Consider the following 22,713-nt stretch of genomic DNA (forward strand, 5'->3'; position numbering starts at 1 on the left):
GCCGTCTGCTCATCCCACCATGATGTCAGGTGAAATGTTGGACCAATTCATTAATCTCTTAAAAGGTTTTAGTCTCAACACTTCTTTGGCTTTTTTTTTTTTTTTTGTTTTTGTGGGTGTAGAAACAAAGATTGGGATTTCATTCAATTTTACTCACTTCTTAGTTTTACATTTGAATGGTAGATGGTAAGGTAATTTTGCACATTTTAGGTCACCGAAAAGTGCTAATTTAACCGCAAAATTTATTTTAAGACATGTTTTTGCAACCACACAAATTTCAGTATTTGACAGAATATCAGTGGGTTTACTTGGACAAGTGGTAGAAGGTAGGCACCAGTTTGTGGAAAGGCAAAGTAAGCTTAGCTTTCCTGGTACATTGAAGAGTGATTTTGCAGATGATGAAAACCATTTTGTCTGATCTCCAAGTGTGACCCCTGCCCATTACAATATGCTTTTCAGGCAAGGCATGGATTCCTTACTTTTTAACTTGTCAGTACAGCTGTTGTTTTCTGTCAAATTTATGTATCTTGTATGTGAAAATAAGTGCAGAGGATGAATCCATTTAAGACCACGACAATAAAATTATCCTTTTCATTCTGAGTTTACTTTAAGTCTTTATTGCCCTATTGGTCGGTGTGGACCAATGAAGACAGAAATAGAAACATCCCTCGGACAAAGCACGTGCTGACGTCATGGTGGTAGGTTCCAAGAAAGTCCTAATGTTCCAAACAGAATTTACCAGCTTCTTCTCGCAAACTAGCCATACTTGGATCATGACATATGCTCTCAGAAATTAAAAAATTTTTGTAAGTTTTGACAAAAGAGAGATGCATTTTTTATGTGAATTAATGCTCCACAATACTCCCTTGTGTCATAGTTCTGTACTATCTTGTATCATATGTCTATTCTATCTTGTATCATTGGTCTGTACTATTTTGTATCATGGGTCTGTACTACCTTGTGTCATAGGTCTATACTGTTTTGTATCATAGGTCTGTACTACCTTGTGTCATAGGTCTATAGTGTTTTGTATCATAGGTCTGGACTACCTTGTATCATAGGTCTATTCCATCTTGTATCATAGGTCTATACTATTTTGTATCATATGTCTATTCTGTCTTGTATCATAGGTCTATACTATTTTGTATCATAGGTCTGACTACCTTTTGTCATAGGTCTATACTGTTTTGTGTCATAGGTCTGTACTACCTTGTGTCATAGGTCTATTCTATCTTGTATCATAGGTCTATACTATTTTGTATCATATGTCTATTCTATCTTGTATCATAGGTCTATACTATTTTGTATCATAGGTCTGACTACCTTGTGTCATAGGTCTATACTGTTTTGTATCATAGGTCTGTACTACCTTGTGTCATAGGTCTATAGTTTTTTGTATCATAGGTCTGTACTACCTTGTATCATAGGTCTATTCTATCTTGTATCATAGGTCTATACTATTTTGTATCATATGTCTATTCTATCTTGTATAATAGGTCTATACTATTTTGTATCATAGGTCTGACTACCTTGTGTCATAGGTCTATACTGTTCTGTATCATAGGTCTGTACTACCTTGTGTCATAGGTCTATAGTGTTTTGTATCATAGGTCTGTACTACCTTGTATCATAGGTCTATACTATTTTGTATCATAGGTCTGTACTACCTTGTGTCATAGATCTATACTATTTTGTATCATGGGTCTGTACTACCTTGTGTCATAGGTCTATACTGTTTTGTATCATAGTTCTGTACTACCTTGTGTCATAGGTCTATAGTGTTTTGTATCATAGGTCTGTACTACCTTGTATCATAGGTCTATTCTATCTTGTATCATAGGTCTATACTATTTTGTATCATATGTCTGTTCTGTCTTGTATCATAGGTCTATACTGTTTTGTATCATAGGTCTGTACTACCTTGTGTCATAGATCTATACTGTTTTGTATCATAGGTCTGTACTACCTTGTGTCATAGGTCTATACTGTTTTGTATCATAGGTCTGTACTACCTTGTGTCATAGGTCTATACTGTTTTGTATCATAGGTCTGTAGACTGCTCCGGTAGACTAGTTTTTAGAGCATCCACCTCAGATGCAGGAGGTCATGGGTTCAAACCCCAGCTGAGTCATACCAAAGACAAAAATGATACTTACAGCTGCCTCAATAGGCACACAGCATTAAGAAGTTAGTGTTATGACTGGTTGGACTGGTGTCAGGGTAATGTGACTGAGTGGGACATCATGCTACATGTCTGCGTCATGATACCCCAGTGCTAGATACCACTATAAACTGCCACACTTCAAACTTGATAACGATATGACTGCAAAATTGTTAAAGCTACGTTAAAAATCCAAAACACACACACACACACATCATAGATCTGTACTATCTTTTGTCATAGGTCTATACTATGTTGTTTCAAATGTCTATACTACTTTGTATCATAGGTCTATACTATCTTTTATCATAGGTCTGTACTATCTTGTATTATAGGTCTGTACTATCTTGTATTATAGGTCTGTACTATCTTGTATCATAGATCTATTCTATCTTGTATCATAGGTCTATACTATCTTGTATCATAGGTCTATACTATCTTGTATCATAGATCTATACTATCTTGTATCATAGGTCTATACTATCTTGTATCATAGATCTATACTATCTTGTATCATAGGTCTATACTATCTTGTATCATAGGTTTATGCTACTGTAACTAGTGTCATAGTCTCTACTCCAAATTTAACGTTGCACTGTGCTGGCATATTTTGTATCATAGCCTGTACTGTAAATTAATGTACTATATTAGTGTATCTTATATCAAAGTCAATAATGTGAATTATGACATAGTCAGTACACTTTGCCTACAGTGTGTGCAGTTTCATATTTTAGATATTATACATGTGAACATATCACTTTATGTGATGTGATTCTGACTGGTCCAGATAAGCCCATGAAATTATTGTGCACTATTCTCTTTACTGATTGGCTGCGATTGTGGGAAAACTTTTTTAACCCTGACTTCTGGAATTTGTTGTTTTCATTAAACAATTTTGGCAGCCATTTTTTTATTTGACTCACGAAAGAGAATTGGAAAAAATGGTCTTGTCTGTTTCAATATTGCCAGTTTACCCCTACTGGGGTTTGTTATGTCATGACATATAACATAAAAAATGACAAAAACCCCAAGACAAGAACAATAACAACAAGTTAAACTATCAGTATTGCTTAGATGATAATGAGGGTGGGGATGGATGGGGGTTATGTTTGTAGCATAGAATCTACCATATATACACGCTTGGTTTAAATGTGAACTTACTGTTCGCAGAAGAATGTAGACATAAACCAGTCTTCCCAACTGACAGAACTTTATCCAACCACAGCATATTTACGTGGTAAATATGTGATGCAAATCTGACTCAGAAAGAGATTTGTTTATGACTTCTCTACAGTCTAATGATCCAAATCAAATACTGCAAATATCTGGTCACAAATACATTACAGTAAATATCTGTATTTCTGCATCCAGTAATCTTCTTTTCACAAAAATGTCACAGCAATGCAATGTTTAGTTGTGTTGTAGAATTTCAATGTAAACACTGTCACTGTTTTGTGTAGGCTAACTCAAACCGGTACTGTGCACCATATCAAACAATCTGACATCACACACATTGGACAATTTGTGTTGACAAATGTTTTGTCTTTTGTAAAATGTTCTTTTTATTTGGATGGATGCTTATTCTTTGATTTATAGTGATCAAAAATGTATAATATACATTTACTATTTCAACTTTGTTTGGGACTATTTTTTACGCACAACAAATGAAAGGTACAGTGTCTGTCAGAATGAATGAAATTATTAGTTCTTTTTATCTAAATAATTTCTACTGAAATAAAACTATGTGATGAAAAGAATCTCAAATGCATAATGATTTAATATTAAATTTATGAAACTCGTTAAATAATGTCCAGCCTTTGATTGCAAAGGCTTGCAAAAGCTGGACATTATTCAGCTTGTTTCATAACTTCAATATTAAATTGTTACCCATTTGAGATCCTCCATTTATGTTCCACCATAGTCTCGACTGGGAATTAATGTTCCATTATGCTGCAGTATCTTGTATCATAGATTCTACCCTAAATGAATATTTCACTATACTGCTACAGACCTGTGCACTCTCTTTATTCTTCTGTATTTTGTATGGAAAATAATGGAAATACAACATTCAAGAGCCAAAATCTGATTTTGTATAAGACAAAAATACAAAATGTTTGTGTTAGCAAGTTAGTACAAAACTAATGCAAAAGCAGCTCACCTTAGTTAGCTCTGTATTAAATAGAACAGTCATGTTTAAAACACTGTGTAGGATTTCTTTGCCTTCCATCTCTAGTGTAAACTTCATCATGGCTGAGCCAGTTTAGGAAAATGAATTAATACATTTGTACATTCATCATGTGGAAGAGAGTGGCTGAAGAAGAATCGACCTAAACCAGACATGAAGAGATGAGTGCGGCAGTTTATGACATCATGCAGCAAGACTTGGCGGTTCATGTCTGCTAGCAGAAACAGTGATAGTTATGCCTTCTGCAAAATGTGTGAAACTTATATTTCAGTTGGGAATGAAGATGGGAAAGACATCTCTAACCACATAAAATTGTAGAAGCATAAAGAGATTGACATGGCTAGAAAACTCAAACTTCATTGTTCTTTTTTAGTACAAAACGTTTGACCAACTGTGGCAAACACTTCCTGGTTGTGACTGTGCTGAAGTGACAAACTGATGATGTGTGAACTTGACATAATTTTTCTGTAACCTAAGTTCAACGCTGATGAGCATTAATACATTTTCAACTGTTGTTTCAAATTTTCTAAATATGAAATATTTTTTGCATCATTTTTGAAATATGCATCATTACTTAACTTTGATAATTTGTTTAGAAGATGGATAAAAGATGCATTGGTAACCTTTTATGTTACAGATGGTGTGCACTTGTCAAGAATACTGAAAGATGATACAAAATATTGAAAATGTACCTGAAAATACTGAAAAGCATTTTGAGGGGTGCACAGGTTTGCAGTGCTGTATCTTTTATCATTGTTCTCTACTGTAAATTAATGTTTCACTGTACTGTCTTGTACCATAGTTTCCTCTTCTGAAAATATTTTGATGAATCCAGTTTACTTGCTCAGTTTGTAAAACTGTTTGTGATCTTTACATTTTTAGGTACCTTACATCCTGCAAGAAATCCAAAGTTTTATATATTACTTCATTCTTTCACTAGCTATAAATTACACATAAATAATTTTTAGCAACTAGACAGGCAGGAAAGACCTAAAGGTATTGGAAGTCTGAGCAGTGGACTTAGCCAAGACATGCTGGGAGTTTTATTGGTCCTTGGGAAGACAAATGTAGACCCTGCGCTCCCATCATCCTCCAGTTCCAGTAACATGAGTCTTCTGCTTAAGTTTTGCTCCTTTTCTTTTGGTGAGTTGATTGGATTGTTATATGATCATCTGTATTGCAAACACTTGACTTCTATTATCAAATTACGAAAATATCCTTAAGTGTCTTTTGACATTAATGAAATAATGCAAATTTGTTGAGCAAATGAAAATCAGGCTAATTGTAAGATTTGTGAGCCAGAATTTGTCAAAGTCATGTTTCTACCAATAAATATGACCTCTAGCTGGGATTTTATAATAATTAATTATATTATTACTTTTATACAGATGAAAGGAAGAAGATTGATCATTAGATTTTTCATAGAAAGGAGCTAATTGGATGAATTTACTGGAATAGGGAATCACAAGCAACTTGGTACAGTTAAACTAGAAAGTTATTTGCCAAAGTATGTTGAATCTGAACATTAGCAATGTGGGTTATGTTTCATTTCTTTCTTTGGACTGATTTGATCAAAGTACCCATGTGGCTTTTCCTTAAGTTGAAATTATAAAATCAGAAACTTAAGTAAATTGCAGATTGCTAAAGTTTGTTGGTGATTCCTTTTTCCATTGAAATGGGAAATTCATCCAATTAGCTTTTTTGTACACATAATTGTTCCTTCAAATCTTCATTTGATTTGTATAAATGTAAGTGACAATTTAGATAATAATAGAATATTAAATGTTAGTTTCCTGGGTGTACAGCATGTATGACTGTCTTGAACCCCATACACCTGGAGTCAAAGATGAAGGGTGTATTAGGTTCAGGATGGTCATAATACCATACAAACTGGTAAACTAATATTTAATGAATTTATTATTTAATAAATCTTAGATAAATTTTTTTTGACCATAAGAATTTCTTAGCTGCTTTTGTTGGTTATGCAATTGTTTACAAACTAGAGCATTAGTTGCAGCAGTTACCTCCCTTGGGCCCCAAAATAAATCCTGCCTGACAGCTGCTTCAACAGTATTGTTTTAATTAAAGTCTTGCTATTTTGGGGGGAATAATTTCCACTGATCTGTTAACTAGACAGTAATTCAGTTCTGTATATAATAAATCATTTCATATATTTTGCATCATAAATTACCTATGTGCATTTTAACTTTCAAGCAGATATTGTCTGCCATTTTGTTTTACTAGATTGTGTCTTGCCAATGATAATGCAACTTACACCTCATTTATAATTCACATAATCTAGTTATGATCTTGCTGGAGTTTTTCACCCCACTAGAATAATTTTTAACAGGAATTTTGGATTTTATTTCTTTATAATTGATGAATCATCTTCCAAGAATGTTGTTTATTAGGTAATGGTCGATTATATGCACTCGTGTAGTTAAGGAAACACCAATTTATTGGTCAGAGTTGTAGATTTGAATGAGCCTTTGATAATCTCCTGCTAACAAATTCCAATCCCAGTGTGAGATTAAAAGAATGTTATATGTATTGATGTGGGTGAGGGAACTCCATCTGAGAGTTCATAATTTGTAAGCAGGAATTAGGCTTTGCCAAGTTCCTGTCCACAGTTTATAAGAAAAGGGTGTGATTTTCATATTCCACATCAATACAGAGGGTTGATTATTTTTAATTAAACATCCATTTGAAATAGTGTGTTAAATAAAATGATGCCTATTTGGTACAGGCAAACCTCTATCCATTTAAAATATTTGGGTCTTTAGATAAATTATGTCAGATATGGTTTACAATGAAGCATAAGATAGAACTTAATATATTATTAGATAGCTGAACTTCTTATATTAAACTGATAAAATGACAATGAACAACATTACATATGTTTGTCATGTATATGATGACATCATATAGTGGGCAGGAATTTGACTATACCTCCTTTCTACCCACAAGTTAAAATCCTTCAGCTTGTCAGTGATGTGCCAATCAAAACAATATTGTTACATTATGTGAGGTAGGATAATACTTGTTAGGATAACACTCACATACAAGGTAAAATAACACTGACATATGAGGTAGGATAATACTAACATGTGAGATGGAATAACACTGACATGTAAGGTATGATAACTCTCACATGTGAGGTAGAATAACACTAACATGTCAGGTAGGATAACACTTGTTAGGATAACACACATACAAGGCAGAATAACACTGACATGTAAGGTATGATAACTCTCACATGTGAGGTAGAATAACACTTAACATGTCAGGTAGGATAATACTTGTTAGGATAACACACATACAAGGCAGAATAACACTGACATATAAGGTAGGATAATACTCATATGTGAGATGGAATAACACTGACATGTAAGGTATGATAACTCAAACATGTGAGGTAGAATAACACTAACATGTAAGGTAGGATATCACATATAAGGTAGAATAACATTGACATGTAAGGTATGATAACTCTCACATGTGAGGTAGAATAACACTGACATGTAAGGTATGATAACTCTCACATGTGAAGTAGAATAACACTAAAAAGTAAGGTAGGATATCACATATAAGGTAGAATAACACTGACATGTCAGGTAGGATAACACTGACATGTATGGTAGTATCACAATTTTCTGCATGGTTATTCCAACTGAAAATATTTCTGTTGATACTAATGTGGGATGTGAGAATTCCCCATCCAATGCCAGTTCTCTGATGGATTATTTTTCTCATTTTTAAATAGAAATAAGAATTGAACATAGGATGTTGATGGATTTAGCCATGCAGATACAGTGCATTGGTCAAAATTTGTTTTTATTACAAGGATCATTTTAAATTAAAAAGAATTAATTGTAATCTAGAATTTGCTGCTTACATATCATAAAATCTTTCCTCATCAGTATTAAAATTGCCAGCAATATTGTGGAGTTTAGTGATGCCATAAGCGTGACCTCATATAGTATCATTTAGTTCACATGTAGGATAGATTTATTCCACATGGCTTTCTCACATGGACAAAGTATGTCACATGTACATAAATGCAAGGAAACTCTTTACATCTCTTTCAGATTCCAACACAGTTAGTATGAATAATCAGCACTCTTTAAAAACAGAGAATAGGACCTCAAGTAAAGACATAATGGAGGCTGAACTTCCAAAAATTCCTCTGAGAAAAAAGAAGTCAGAGAGACCTTTAAGCACAGAAATTCCAAGAACTTCATCGGGACATTTTTTAATGGACTACAGCTCTGATTCCCCAGAACTCTCTCCTAGGAATAGTGGAGCTGAGATTAGAACACGGGCTGTGATTGGTCAGTTTGAAAGTGATAGTTCAGATTCAAGGGAAAATACTCCAGAAGTATCAGATACCAAACTTGATCAAAATTCTGCCAATATTACCTCAGAAAAAGACTTAATTTTTCCCAAAAGAAATTCAAGACTTACTGGACAAGGGAATCTAGGTATAGATCCAGCAATACAGGGTTTACAACCATCACATTTGAATAGTGAAGCTAGAAGACCATTGTCCTCTGAAGTGTTTGGTCAATCCTCTCCCATGACACTTGATAGAAAGAAGATTGTAGAAATAGGGCCATCCAGCAGAAATGCAGAGCTTGAAACTGAAGTGGTTGAATTCTCTTCTCAAAAGCCATTGTTCAGTAATTCAGACTCGGGGTTCTTTATGAGTGAAGAAGAGGTTTCAGGGAATAAAAATGTTCAGGCTTATATTCGAAGAAGGTTTGAGGAGAGAATGAACAAGGATTTAGCAATGGAAGAGATTTTGACTGATGATAGGTCATCAGAGGCCAAGGGTGGATCTAGAAACCTAATGGACATGAAGGAAAGCAGAACAAAAGAGGAATTGGATGATATCGAATCAGAATTGAAAAAGCAGGTACTGGTACTCGTTCAGTAAAACGTTTATTTTGGAAACAGCCTGTGCTGCAGGCAGTGTTTATCCTTTTAGGTGACTGCTGTTCTATTTTTAAAGATTTAGCATTTTCTCTCTAAGAATTCAGTAACTTGGATTAATTTTGGTCCACTTTGATAGTCAATGATACAATTTTCTAGTGTTTTTTTACTTGTACATGTATGTGTAAAATTGTAAAATAAGGGTATCACTTTCTCATAGCAGCAGTTGCTAGCATCATGGTCAGTGTTAAAATTATATTAATTTTGCTCTTTATTAAAGTTTTTACACATTAGATACATAGGAGATACATTGTTGCATAGATTCACAGGTGAGATACATGATCTGTTGATAGTTTTGTTAACTTCAGATTAAAAGCTTGGGCCCATTGTACCAGTACTTACCAAGTTCTATCACACCTACTTTACCATCGATGAGACTTGGGTATCACTCTTTTGATGACAGTGACATCATTATTGGTTATTGGATTCGTTAAGGTTTTTTTTTGTATGGTCACAATTCCAGCACCCAGGGAAGGATAGCTGGCATAATTGGAATGTAGGATTTGGAAGTTTTGCCCTTTCATATCCATGCACAGCTCCCCTCTTCTGTTACCCTCAGACGAGGTCAGAGTTGAAAATCTATGCACCTTTATTCTCCCTATAATTCATGGAAAAGGTCAAGGTCATTTAAAAACCTCAGTTAAGTGTTTGAAGTTTTTAATATGGTTATAACTATCAAACCCTGGAAGCTATCATATTTGGACTGTAGAATTATGGAGTTTTGCCCCAATATTCACGCATCCTTTCTCTGCCCCCACCCCACCCCCAACAAGGTAAAAGTCATTTGGAAAATCTTGGATGGGTTTTTAGTGGTAGTTTTTCTGTCCCACACCCTTGATGTGATAGTTGTCATACTTGAACTGTAGAGTTAGAGAGCTTTACCAATTCATGCCAGTACACTTTAACCCTTGCCAAGACACTCAGGCAAGGTCAAGGTAATTTGAAATTCTTGGTTAGGTCTTTGACTAAAACAAAATGTAGATCCACCATATTATGTTATGATGTTCTCTATCCATCAGTCTGTTACCAGTTTTGTTTTTATACAGTGAGACAAATTCCTAACCATCTACATAAAATGGTGACTTGCACTTGGTAAGGAAGAATCCTTTTGATTTCAGGATAAAATGGTTAAAGTTTAAGGTCACAATGACTAAGAAGAACAATTGGTTTCCACAGAATAACATTTGTTGATAATTAAGTACTTTGACCAAACCATTGTGTATAGCTTGTTACTATGGGGAATGAAGAACCCTTTTGATTTTGGGGTCAAAGGTTAAGGTCACACAAGGTTTCCACAACATAACAGTTAATAATAACATGCTTTGACCAAATCTTTGTGTATAGCTTGCACTTAAGTTAAAGATGAATAACATAGATTTCAGAGTCAAACAGTCAATGAGTGGCCCCAAGTGGCCGAGTGGTCTAAAGTGCTCTCCGTTACAGATCACTGCCATCTCACCTCTGTCTGCGTGGGTTCGAGTCTCGGATTCAGCCAATATGTGTATGTGAGAAAGCTTGCCAGTAGCTCCTCAAGGGTTGATGGTTCTTTCCGGGGATTTCCTGGATTCTTCCTCCACCATTAATACTGGCCGCCATGTATAGCCTATCATGTGCTGAAAAATGGTGTTAAACCCTACAACAACAACAACAAACAGTCAGTGATCAAAGTCACAGTAGAATCTTGGTTCATGCACAGTAAAATCAGTTATACATTTCATACCTGAACTGAACCTTTTTGATGACATAAATTTGTTATAAAAGAAGAGGCCATTTGAATTTCGAGTCAAAAGGTCAGAGATCAAGAACATTTTTACTGAAAGAAGAAATTGGTTTCCACAAAATAATATTAGTTTTGCATCACATTCCTGGACCATTCTTTGTGGATTGTTAGCAAGTAAGGAAAGATCTTGGGGACAATCACACCAAGGGTGGGCATATTATGTGCCATTTACTGTACTTGTATGGTCACAAGTCTGGAACCTTTTGAGGGATGACAATTATTCTTGGAATACAGAATCATCGTGCTCTTCCATTGTATATTCATGCACTCCTATCCATCCTCTGACCCACACACATGGTCAGATTCATTTGGAAGTGAAAACACACAGTATCTGCATCAAGCAGAGGTGCAGACAAGATATATCATGCCTAAAAATGTCTTGTTTACTTTTCATCATTGCAGAAAAATTTTCAGAAATGGACACAGCATTTCTTCCTAATATTTGATGACGAACTGTTAACAAATACAGTGTGCTAATATTTGCCCTTATCAGTTCAGTAAATTTGTAAATTCTTATACATGGTAGAGCTACAGTATTATGATAACTATTCCGCTCATTTGTGTCTTTTATGATTTCACTGCATTAGCAGAGGTTTAAACATTGCTTCAAATAAAACCTGTCTTATTAGACACCTGACTATATAGGACTGCTGATCTTAAAGGACATTTATAGCCCTTGGTTAAAATTAGTCATGTTAACCTCTGCATAGTGGACACCTGTCCATGAATTACAGCATTGTATGGTATGTTAATTGCTCTTTATAGACAAGTTGAAATGGATCACATTTTGACAGCAATGGTACTGGTAGTTGTATTAGCCTAAAGATTTTGTGTGCAAGGCTTGTGTTATACATTTTTGACAATCATACAGTATGCATATGTATGTTTTTCACAGTCAAATTATAATGTGCCTGAAATAATAAAGCCTTGAGTTGTCAGTAAATGGCAATACATGAGTAACACTTTACCAACAATAACAGCTATGTACATGTATTTTCAGAGGCACAATTTAGTGTGCCTGGAATAATAAACCTTGTTGTCCCACCTGTAAATGGTGAAATTTAAGTATCACTTTACCAACAGTGACACCTGTATATATGACTCACAAGCAAGTTATAGTTTGCCTGAAATGATAAACCCTTGTTGTTACACCTGTAAATTTTGACATATAGGTGTCACATTTCCAGCAGTAACAGCTGTAGCAGTGGCAACATTAAGATTTTGTGTTACAGTTCCTTGAAAGTATTATATCCAGAAATGCTTCCAGGCTGGGGGATCATGGTTTTCTCACATAAAAATCAAGTCATGTAACTTTAAAACCCAGTGGGGGAAAGGTCACACAAATTACCTCAGATTGCCATGATTTTTTATTTTAATTCAAGCTAAGGTTGATCAGGTCATCATCTTTTGTCTTTTGTCCATGATCTCAATCGATCACATACTTATGGAGATAATTGTTTGAATACAAGCACCTTTATGATTGAAATCCCCTTTCATATAGCAGAAACTCTCATGTGTTTCCCATAGAAATGTTATATAGATGGGTATAGCAAATTGATCCATTGATCAGCTATTAGGGAAATGTGTAACACACACCATTAGTGAGTTATTTCGAAAGAAAGAAATCTGCTATTTTTAGAAAGTCATGTGGAGAGGGAATAATCATCTGCTATAGACAAAGCTAGTTAGATAGAATGGTCTGATGGTTTGATACCCACCAAATGTAGTGAACAAGGTGATGGTCACAAAAATAGCCGTCACTTCATCTTTTAGAATTTGCAAAAATGTGTGATCCTTGGATAGAAATGTCTTAGGAACAGCATTTGTGAATTGTGTAAAATTAGGTTTCCATATCCTGAAAACCATTTTCTGAATCTATTCACAATAGCAAAAATTGAATCGGTTCTGCCTATATGAAAGAGCTTCTTTTTGAGAAGACATTCAGTTACTGAAGCAGAATTTACACTACTCTGTGGAAAACACTAAAACCCACCTCAGCAAATAAATTGATGACTGTACTTAGGGGATACAATAAATGATTTTAAGTTGTCAAAGGCTTTGATGAAATCGTGTGATAAGAAATAGAGAACAATGTTTACCAGCTGAGATGCAATACAAAGTCATTAAATGTTTGTTGTAAATTAGGCATGCATATCCCTAGTAATATCTCTTGCTTATCAGCTGTCATTCACTATTGTCTCCCCTCCCCATACCCCTCCACTACCCGTTATTCCATCCATCTAGTGGTAGGTGTGGGGAACATCCCCCTCAATAGAACATTTCTTCCAGCATCTTGGTATATCTTCTACAATAGAAACTGTTAATAATATTTCTATATGACCAGTGCTAGAGTTTCTTGTCTCACCTGTGATGGCAACAATAGTGGAGTCAACATTAAGATTCTTTAATGAAATTTTTGACAGCCATTTACCTCTACATTTATTTATATGCCTAAAGTTTGTACCATAGTATACTTAGATTTTCTGTCTTGCTTGCTCACGACGCTATTCATAGGTGGAATGTCACATTCTTTTGAAGCCTTGTATTTTAGTTCTTAGTATTTATTCCATTAGCATTCCATTAGTGTCCAGCAAATAGAAGAGACTTGCAAATAACTATAACAAAAATGCTACCAGTTCTATGAATGTTTCTTTCTAGACTTCTGTATTTCAGTTTATTTGATTCTGATTTTAGGAGACAAATATCACACAGCTGAAAGTCAAAATGGAAATGATCAGTAGGTAAGTCAAGTACATGGGAGTTGATAGCATAATGGTAATGTTCATAGTTTGATCAGATCATTGTTACCATCATATGCTTAAGTCATCAGTCAACTTTCTTCAGTTGGTGTTTCTTTTATGCACCTACATCCAGTGATATCACTGGATAGAAATAAGAGTGAAAGTTGAATACATGAATTAATAGGCAGTACTGGTAACCTAAAATCTTGCAGAATGTTGTATAGTTAGGTGCACAGCAATGGTAAGCTTTCACAGGAAAAAAGCATAGCTTTTAACAATTCTTCAGTCATATCACTACGATGTCTGCAGTGTGGCAGTTTACAGTGATGTCTAGCACTGGGGCATCATGCTGCAGACATGTAGCATGATATCCCACCCAGTCACATTATCCTGATACCAGACCAACCAGTCCTAACACTAACCTCTTAATGCTGAGTGACAAGCGAGGCAGCTGTTAGTACCATTTTTGTAAGTTTTTGGTATGACTCGGCCAGGGTTTGAACCCGCTACCTCCTGCATCCGAGGCAGATGCTCTAACCACTAGGCCATCGGAGCGGTCACCACTGATGATATATATGTGTGTGTGTGTGTATATATATATATATATATATATATATATATATATATATATATATATATATATAATCTATCAAGGAGTTTCTTTGGATATTTCCTGCTGGTATTCAATTACAAGAAGATGTCCATTTCATGACAGTGGCCAATTTAACAGTAAAGTGCACTATTTTAAACCCAAAAGGGAAGGGAGTTGATGTGATCCACCAATTGATCCAATAATTGTTTCCATCCATCGTAATGTGAATCAACATATTTTGAAGGTACTAATTTGTTTGATCCTGAAAAAAATGACATTTTTGTTGGTGCTCAAATTTTGGACTGCAAAAGTGCTCCAGACGTTTCCACAGAGAAGATCATAGGTCTTTATTTGTAAGGTTAAAAGCACCAACAGAATCCATGGAAATTGATACCCAATGAAGAATAGTGAATTTGCAGTAGTTGTTTATTGTTCCCTACCTCACCACACTTACAACAAACAGCACAAGAGATTGCAGCATCTTTGTCAACTCGGTCATGATGCACTATGTTAAGCTTTTATGACCCAAGTTTTTCTGATGCTGCCAGAATTTGCTTTTACTTAAAGGCACCATCAAACATTTTGTTATCTGCTCTCACTAGTGTGTTTAAAACACAAAACACAAGACTTTCGCAATGACATCATCATTTGTCCAGCATCTATTTTAGGTTAAAGCTTCTAGCTTACTTTGTTATAAGACTACATTAGTTTATGTTATGTTCCATTGTTCTCCATGCGTCAACCCTTGTACTTAAGTATTCACAGTTGATATTCACAACTTCTCAAAACCTCATGCATGATTTTTCAGTGGACATTCTGGCAGCTTAGACTTTAAGAGTTGTTTTAAAGGATACCAATCCATTATCAGAAAACAGTATTGTGACAGAATAGCATGAAGGTTTTGAGGTTTTCACAAATTATTATGTTCCACTGTCATCACTGCAAATAAAATTTGTAAAGAAGTATTTGTGACAAATATTAAACAGAATTATACCACACTGGACAGAAAGACCTTTTAATATTGTGCAGATGATGTTAATCTGCCAATAAATATGGCTGAAGATAACAAATGAGGAGAAACCTTCAGACATTTTTATTTCATAACCTATTAACAGAATTTTAAGAATTTTTTACAGGAAGCATTTTGCTAACCTAGATTTCTTGGTCAACAGCTGTTGAATTTTGATTTTAAGTAGATGTCTTCTAATGATGATCTGGGGTCTACTTAGGCTTTTATTTTAATGGTAATATTTACTGATTACACCAGTGGAACATCATCAAACTATGCTTAAAACTGCATTGGTTTTTTGGCCTTTTATCTCAGATGAAAATGATGCTGCTTGGACATCAATATGGCTGCCACAGTGGCCATCTTGAAAATATTGTTATTGCTGCTACACCTGAATGGTTGGTTATATCAGCATGAGATTTTCCCGAAAAGACTTGTTATAATGTCTGGTTGGTCTGGAAAGAAAATGGGGTTGATCTGATGTCCAGTATGGCTGCCATAGTGGTCCCATTGAAAATCTTGTTATCACTACTCTTGAATGGAATGTCATATTTGAATGGGGCTTTCACCAGAATACTTCTTAATGATGTCTGATTGGACTTGAATAATGGTACCAATCTGATGTTCATTATGGCTGCCATTGCAGCCATCTTGGAAATCCTGTAATAGCATGGTCCTATCAATGTTGGGTTTTCACTTAAAAACTTCTTATGTGTCTGGTTGGAACTAAATGAAAATGATACTTGGATATCTAACATGGCTACCACAGTGGCCATCTTGAAAATGTTATCACAATTACTCATGAATGGAAGCTCATATCAACATCGGGTTTTCACTAAAAGACTTCTTATGATGTCTTGTTGTTTCTGAATCAAAATATTTCTAATCCCTTGGCCAAAATAGTTGCCACAGAGGCCAGCTTGAAAATCTTGTTATCCCCACTCCTGAACAAAAGTAATTGCCATTGGGTTTTCACTTCTTCTGATGGCTTATTGTTCATAAATGGAAATGGTGTCTGATGTCCATATCTTATTATTGCTAATCTTCTTGAATGAAAAGTAATATTATTGCCATGGGATTTTTACTTGAAGACCTTTTATGTTGTTTACTTAACCGAAATTAAAATGGTGCCAATCTAATGTCCAGTAATGCTGTCACCGTGGCTACCTTGAATGTCTTGTTATTGCTACTTCTCTTGAACGGATGGTTGTCATATTAACATGAGGTTTTTTCTTAAAGACTTCTTATGTAGTCTAGTTGGTCCTAATAGAAGATCGTACCAATATGATATCAAATATGACCACAAGAGTGGCCATCTTGAATTTCTTGTTATTGCTCAACATGGGGTTCCACGAGCTGATGTCTTAAGTTGCCTTGTTGGTCTTAAATGAAAATTATGCCAAGTTGACATCCATTATGTCTACCACAGCAGCTAATTTGAAAATCATGATATTGCTGAATAATATCAAAGTTGGTTTCAACACTCTGCAGTTAAAAGGAAGAAATGGTGTTATCAAGAATTTCTGGACATTCTTTATACCCTGTAGAGCATCAGTTTTCTGTCTGCAGATGAATGAAAAATTATCCTTTATTTTAACAAACCTTGTGTGAGTTATTTTAAATTTGCAAATTTTATTAATCTTTCATCATATTTGTTCTGCAGGAGTTTGGACAAATTATCGTGTGTTGACATGTCACGCTACCAGACTATGAATAAACCAGGTAAATTCAGTTAAAACATTATAATGCTTTATTGATTGAATAATAATTATGGAAGAAAAACAATATTATGACTTTTAAAATACAAATGATTCAAGATGAACAAAGTGCTTATAATTGCATGCCCTATGGCTAAGTGCTTGTCATTAAATAAAGTCAAATTTAAAATAATAAAGAAACATGATACAGCTATCCAGCATTTACCAGTGAATAAAATAAAAATTAAGCCCCCTTCCTACTGCCTGGCTATTTTAAGATCACAAAATATTAATGTCAAGTACTAAACCCCCTCCAGCTGCCTGACCACTCTGAAATCACAATAAACCCACTCCTACAGCCTACTTTTAAAATTGTAAATTGAAATGACAAGTAATAAACCCACTCCTACAGTCTACTTTTAAAATTGTAAAAAAAGAAACAACAAGTAATAACCCACTCTTACAGCCTAAAATCACTAAAGATTTTTAAAAAATACTAAACCACTACCTACTTTAAAAATCACACTGTGTACTAAACCCCCTCCCAATACCTATTTTAAAACCACAAAATCTAAACAACCGGTACTGTACCCCTCCCCCACATACACAGTATCTAACTACATTAAATCGCACTATATAAATGATAGGTACTAAACCCCCCTCCTAAATGATAGGTACTAAACCCCTCCCAGGGCCTAACTACTTTAAAGTCACACTATGTACTTAACCCCTTCCCACTGCCTAACTATTTTAAAATCACAAAACATAAATAGTTTAGTTTTAGTGAGGAAACAAGTCCTTGTTTTTGTGTTAAGATTATATCCTTTTTAATATTGTATTCATGTTAAGGCTATATCCTTGTTAATATTGTATTCATGTTATGGTTATATCCTTGTTATTATTGTTTTCATGTTAAGGTTATATCCTTGTTATTATTGTATTCATGTTAAGGTCATATCCTTGTTAATATTGTATTCATGTTATGGTTATATCCTTGTTAATATTGTATTCATGTTAAGGTTATATCCTTTTTAATATTGTATTCATGTTAAGGTCATATCCTTGTTAGGGGGCCCGAGTGGCCAAGTGGTCTAAAATGCTCACCGTTACGGATCACTGCCATCTCACCTCTGTCTGCATGGGTTCAAGTGTCGTGTTCGGCCATTGTGGGTATGTGAGAAAGCTTGCCAGTAGCTTCTCGTGTGTCAGTGGTTCTTTCCAGGGTTTTCCCGGGTTCTCCCTCCACCATTTATACTGGCTGCCATGTATAGCCTATCTTGTGCTGGAAAATGGCATTAAACCCTACAACAACAACATATCCTTGTTAATATTGTATACAGGTTAAGGTTATATCCTTGTTAATATTGTATTCATGTTAAGGCTATATCCTTGTTAATATTGTATTCATGTTATGGTTATATCCTTGTTAGTATTGTATTCATGTTACAGCTATATCCTTGGTAATATTGTATTCATGTTACAGTTATATCCGTGTTGATATTATATTCATGTTAAGATTATAGCCTTATTATTAATGTTTTCATGTTAAGGTTATATCCTTGTTAATATTGTATACATGTTAAGATTATGTGAAGAAAACATTACATTGCATATGAACAGCATTAACTGTACAAACATTTCTGGAACCTGGTTTACGTCATATTGGTCACCACTATATACATGCCATGTTATGGTAACGAGCCTGTAGATCAGTGGTTCCCACAACCAAGTCACTACCCAAATCAGGGTCACAAGGAGGGTCAACAAGAAAAAAAATTTGTGGGTGGCAAAATACTTATCAAGAAATGGAAATGGGGTCGTACGGCTAAGAAAAATATTTGTGGGGTCGCAGCCACAAAAGTTTGTAATCAAAACTGGATGGTTTAGATCTGTATTGTCAGCACTAAATAAGTGTCTTGTAACACTAACAGGTCTATAGATGTAAATAAATTTAAGATTCTTTTTATTGATATGACACTTGGTCATAAAATATGTAACATAAAGAAGTGAAAAGTAAAACTAATTAGCAGTTTATTTCTCACTGCAAAGTGAAATTTAAGAGACCTTACAGTTTTTGTGAATACAATTCCGAATGATCCTTATTGTCCCCTAACAAGTTAAAAATAAAGAATGCTCCAAATGAATTCCGGTACTCTTGAATGTCCTGATATAACAGTGATACAATCCAGAATGTCTTGAATGAATTTACAGTAATCCCAAAGTGAATAAGCATTTGAGTAATTCCAAAGAATATTTTTCATAAATAATTCCTCTCAAATAATATCTGAACACAACTGTAAATTATGATCAATGGATTCCCACCAATTGGTCTAAAAAGTGGAATGAATTGTTTATCAAATCCCTATTTATAAACATTTTCATTTGACTGGGATGTGAATCATTCCAGTGGAAAATACCAATCCAATTGTAAACAAGACTGGGCCTAGAATGTTCAAATTCAAATGCTAGATGAACATTCTATTTACAACTTACAGTCATGGACAAAAGTCAGCTATATACTAAATCTGTTTATATTATCTAAGCTACATTTTAAAATCATGGACAAAAGTTAAATGTACAATTAAATATATACAACATTATCATGACAAACAAATTATGATTTTATTCTGTACAACTGCAGTGTTTAATGATGCCAACCATTCAGAGTTTGGCAGAACCCCTATTTTAATATCAAATCGCATCCTTAACCCTTTACCTCATAGAGCATAGTGACAAAGAGCAACGCGCTATAAATAGAACACCTGTTACCTAGCCGACCACATACACATAGGCCTGCCCGTGAACTGTTAAGCAGTGTAGTGTATGTTACGTTTAACAGCAATTTTAACCATTTTACATTTTTGGTACACATCTATTATATGTGGAAAAATTTAAGAGTAAAGTCCAATTGTTATAGCTGTGTAATTATTTTTCACGGAAGAATTTTTTATGTGCTTTAAAATCTTAGAGAACTCGTTCACCGTCATGTCAGTGAGGCCGCGTGACCAACCATAGCTACCATTTCCCATACTCGAAATTTACATGTTTTTCATCTGCGTCTACATCACTAAGTCATCTGAATTTGATAATTTATAAAAACTAATTGCTGCCTACATCAGTATCAGAGCCTTTACCTAAGTTATTGAATCTTTCATAGTTGTGATTCTAATCGTGAAAACTTCATAAGTACTGAATGAAATCTGCGACCGCCATTTTGGAGAGTGGAGATTATGACCCAGTTACTTTAAATAGCAGATATCGACCAGTGCATAAACAGTGACCACGTGATCTGATGTAATTGTCATTCGCAGAAATGAATGAAGTATGTAATAGGGGGGTTTTCCCTGAAGGTGGCACTATGAAAACCAGCTCAAAATGGCTGATGTTTACAGCAGGCGTCAAAAGGTGCTTCCATGCGAATGGATTAGAGGCGTCAAAAGGCGCTTCCATGTGAATGGAGTAGAGGCGTCCAAAGACGCTTGCATGAGGTAAAGGGTTAAAATCACCTCTGGTCAGGTAAACTTTTTTCTAGGCAAGCAGCAACTTGAAGCACTTTTAATTTTTTTATTGCAATTATTATGTAGAAGCAGATCTAAGTACTTGTATGACAAATTCAATATAGTGGGAGCAATCTCTGCCTTTTCTGTAGATGCTGCTACAATTTAAAAGCAATTTTTGACCATTCAGAAATTATGTCGGCTTAGCACTCTGATTCACCTTAGAAATGAATGATGGATTGTACCTTTGCAAATAACAAAACATGCCTCAGAAATTCCAAACAGGATGAGTATCATGCCCTTATGATCTTTTCTCAACCAACGTAAGCATGTCACATGGTGAAAAAGACTGTAGGAAGTGTGTTTAAGCCACAAAGCACTTTGAATCAGTGAGCTCTAGTGCTTGAAGTACAGTATTACATTAAAATTTAACATAATCCTTTTTCATGTTAAGATTCTCTGAATGTAGTGTAATGAAATAATTGATGCATTTTCAGATGGCTTGAACATTGCACCTTTGCTTTAGATGACATCATTACATCATTTTTGACATGATTAAATATCAGACTAGAAATCTGTTCATGGGTCATGGATGCAACACCACAGTACCAAAAATGACCTAAATGCAAACCTTAGCAAGGTGTGATACACAGATGGACAGACAGACAGACAGCCAAGATTAAAACCATATGCTCTACTATGACATAAAAAGTATGATAGTACTTTATTAATCCAGATACTATTGTAATTATTTGATAAATTATTTTATTTTGGGGTAGCATGTATGTGCACATGTGTGTGAATGTACATGTGTGCATGAATGTTTGTGCCCACATGGTGAAAGCCATTTCTAATGAAGCCCAGACTTTGTTAACAGAAGAGTTAAGGGATTCATTCAAACAGGAAAATTGACCATGTCATGACGTGAATCAATTTCTTGCTGTATACTGTATATTGCCGAAACTAGTTCATTGTAAATGGGTTACAATGCATTTCTAAATTCATATGATCAAGATTCTTTGCAAATTTGATTATCTCTTAAATTTGTGATGATTTGTATGTTTGTGAAAAGTGTGTGGTTTACAGTACTCTGTTTTATTTCGTGTAGAGTTCATTTACCTCAACTGTGTGTACAAAGATGGTCAAAAGAAGAGCAAAGCCTTTCTTCTGGACAATGGAAGGCTACAGCTTGAACCAATCAAGAGAGCTTTCAAGTTACAAAATCTGGAGATCTTCATAGGTTTGTCTAAACTTTATCTAACCTAGATTTAGCAAGGTTATAGATGATCAGCCAATATTAAGTACAATTGTCTTTTGCTGTAATGCTGTTAAACGGGAGCCTTAAAAGTGTAACATGTTATATATAAGGTTGCCTTATACTGAGGTATTCATATAGTGTAATGGGATCCATGATCATACTCGTGTTATATTGGGGTCTGTGTTATAATGAGGTGCTTTATAATGAGTGACTACTGTATGCATACAGAATAATAAGATCCATGATTTTACTCATTTTATCAGGTCACTCTTTTATACAGAGTGGCTTTATAATGAGTTGCTCCTGAATACATATAATGGGATCCATGATGATACCCATGTTATATTGAGAGCAGTGTTAAACTGAGATGCCTTATAGTGAGGGACAACTGTATACATATAATATAATGGGATCCACGATCATACTCATGTTATATTGGGGTCTGTGTTATAATGAGGTGCTTTATAATGAGTGACTACTGTATGCATACAGAATAATAAGATCCATGACTATACTCATTTTATCAGGTCACTCTATTATACTGAGTGGCTTTATAATTAGTTGCTACTGAATACATATAATGGGATCCATGACATTACCCGTTTTATCAGAAATTGTATTGAACTGAGATGCTTATAAAGAATGACCACTGTAAACTTATAGTATAATGGGATCCATGACAATACACATTTTATCAGGTCACTGTGTTATACTGAGTTTCTTTATAAAGAGGGGCTACTGTATGCATATAATGGAATCCATGACCATACCTATGTTTTATCAGAGACTTTTATACTGAGA

At 34.7% G+C, this 22,713-nt stretch overlaps 1 protein-coding gene across 1 annotated transcript in view; it reads left to right on the forward strand.

Moving 5' to 3' along the window:
* The window catches only part of LOC149786297 (WD repeat and coiled-coil-containing protein-like), a 127,661-nt gene that overhangs the window by 97,614 nt on the left and 7,334 nt on the right, over positions 1–22,713 (forward strand). Inside the window, exons 11-15 of the mRNA XM_089976681.1 lie at positions 5,315–5,489; positions 8,435–9,261; positions 13,813–13,859; positions 17,124–17,182; positions 21,763–21,894. Of these exons, the coding sequence (XP_089832807.1) occupies positions 5,315–5,489; positions 8,435–9,261; positions 13,813–13,859; positions 17,124–17,182; positions 21,763–21,894 (1,240 nt within the window). The remainder of the gene's footprint in view (positions 1–5,314; positions 5,490–8,434; positions 9,262–13,812; positions 13,860–17,123; positions 17,183–21,762; positions 21,895–22,713) is intronic.

Source organism: Sinohyriopsis cumingii, chromosome 12 (genome assembly GCF_028554795.1).
Source record: "Sinohyriopsis cumingii isolate HCF-2022 chromosome 12, ASM2855479v2, whole genome shotgun sequence".
Taxonomy (NCBI): Eukaryota; Metazoa; Mollusca; class Bivalvia; order Unionida; family Unionidae; genus Sinohyriopsis; species Sinohyriopsis cumingii.